The sequence below is a fragment of the Eurypyga helias genome, unplaced genomic scaffold (assembly GCF_000690775.1).
Source record: "Eurypyga helias isolate BGI_N326 unplaced genomic scaffold, ASM69077v1 scaffold3281, whole genome shotgun sequence".
In the NCBI taxonomy this organism is placed as follows: Eukaryota; Metazoa; Chordata; class Aves; order Eurypygiformes; family Eurypygidae; genus Eurypyga; species Eurypyga helias.
This window is the reverse complement of record NW_010232608.1, coordinates 108,000-109,779: the sequence shown is the minus strand read 5'-3', so window position 1 is coordinate 109,779 and position 1,780 is coordinate 108,000. Positions and strand designations below refer to the sequence as shown.

The window sequence follows — 1,780 nt, the reverse complement described above, 5'->3', positions numbered from 1 at the left end:
CATTATCCCAGAGGCACTCCCACCATTGCTGATGGGCTTGGACTTGGCTAGTGGCAGGTCCCTCTTGGAGCCGACTGGCATTGGCTCTGTTGGACACAGGGGAAGCTTCTGGCAGCTTCTCACAGAAGCCACACTTGGAGCCACTCCTGCTACCAAAACCTTGCCAGGCAAACACAGTACAGTATCGTGGAGTTGAAACTGTGAGACCTTAACACCTGAGTTAGACAGCAGAAGGAAATACTGTAGCACAAAACAATAAATTGTGTATTTAAGGACTAAATAAACTAAAGGGAAGAACTTGTGGTAGAAGAATTTTCCAGGGCAGTGGGGTGCAAATAAATAGGAAAAAAAATATAGTTTATTAATTGAGCAAATGGTGAGTATGAGCAAGTAATTTATACACCTGTGGAAAAAGGTAGAGTGGAGTCAAAATGACAGATGACTGTAAGGTATGATTATAAGAACTCCCAAAGGCAGGTACTAAAGGGTTACTAAATAGGTGTGTATTTATTAAAGCACGTATTCATATGAAAGTCCACGCATACATTAATGTGACCAACATTACTGCATTGTATGAGAATCATCTGGTTGTCACCTCATAAGATCAAACAAAGGATGTTTTCTGGATTCTCTTCAGACATTAGGGCACAACGGAGTGAAAAAGGGAAACTAATGCTGTGTTTGTTTCTCTTGTTCTGTCCTTCCCAATGCTGCTTTTCCTATCCCCAGGGGAAGTGGATTGTAAGGAGGTGGGTGACTGTGTGCCAGGATCAGGATCTGCATCTACAGACTTGTGCCTTCCCGCGCTTGATTACCTCAGGAGATGTTCTCAGGTATGGTGAATAATCTTACTCAGGTGCTGACTAGGCCTAGGACATGGTTCTGAGCTCCAGGCTTCGCGTCGGCGGTTAGGCAGTTTGCATGAACGCAGCAGAGCCTGTGGTAAGCCTGATGGTAACAACCTGAACAGCCAGCTGGGGAGTGGCCATCTGAGGGAATCTCATGCTTTGTAGGCCAGCCAACGGTGGGAAAACTGGGGAGTGAAAACAGTCGGACCCAAGGAGCAAGTGGGAAAATGTGAATGTTCAGAGCCTGGTAGTAATGTATTCAAAGCTATATTCGTTCGTACTTAAACAGTTACTGTAAACAGTGTTGGGAATGAAGGATTAAAAAAACAAACCCTGGGAATTCCCAGATCTTAAGAAGAGCAATAGGCTACACCCTCTAAAACGCAGCAGCAGCTTATCTCTACCATGAAAATATCTCTGAAGCTCAGGGCAAGTCTTTTAGCAGTTAGAATGCTGGCATGTTTCCTGTAATCTCCTTGCACACAGAACAGGTTATTATCCGGGGTTATTAGGAGGTTTTTCATCTGATTTGATAATGTTGTTTGTATTTCTGTAGTACCTGCAGGACTTTTTGTTGGGCCCAGCCCATGGTTTGTTTTTTTTTTTTTCCTGGAAATGCATAGCAAGGGAGATTACCATAGCTGAAAGGACTTAATGCCTAAATTTAGAGATAATGGTTGGGTTCAGTACACAGACTGAGGGGAGAAGGAAAGAATAAAGGCAGCTCGGCATAATAAGTGGCAGACATATCAAACTGTACTTGCTATCCCATTCACATCAAAAAATTAGTGAATACGTGTATATCTATGTTCTGCCTAAATACCATGTGCGTCACATCACTCTTCCTCGTCCTTAAAAACCCCAGTCCACAGTGAGGCAGAAATATTTTCTCCTCTTTAAAAGAAGCAGCAATTTCTTCTACTGGCAAGTTA

General features: G+C 43.1%; 1 protein-coding gene across 1 annotated transcript in view; it reads left to right on the top strand.

The window, feature by feature from the left end:
- KIAA1244 (KIAA1244 ortholog) overlaps window positions 1–1,780 on the top strand; it is a gene marked incomplete at its 5' end in the record, with an annotated part of 49,931 nt that overhangs the window by 34,073 nt on the left and 14,078 nt on the right. The window contains one exon of the mRNA XM_010161434.1: window positions 730–833. Coding sequence (XP_010159736.1) covers window positions 730–833 — 104 coding nt within the window. The remainder of the gene's footprint in view (window positions 1–729; window positions 834–1,780) is intronic.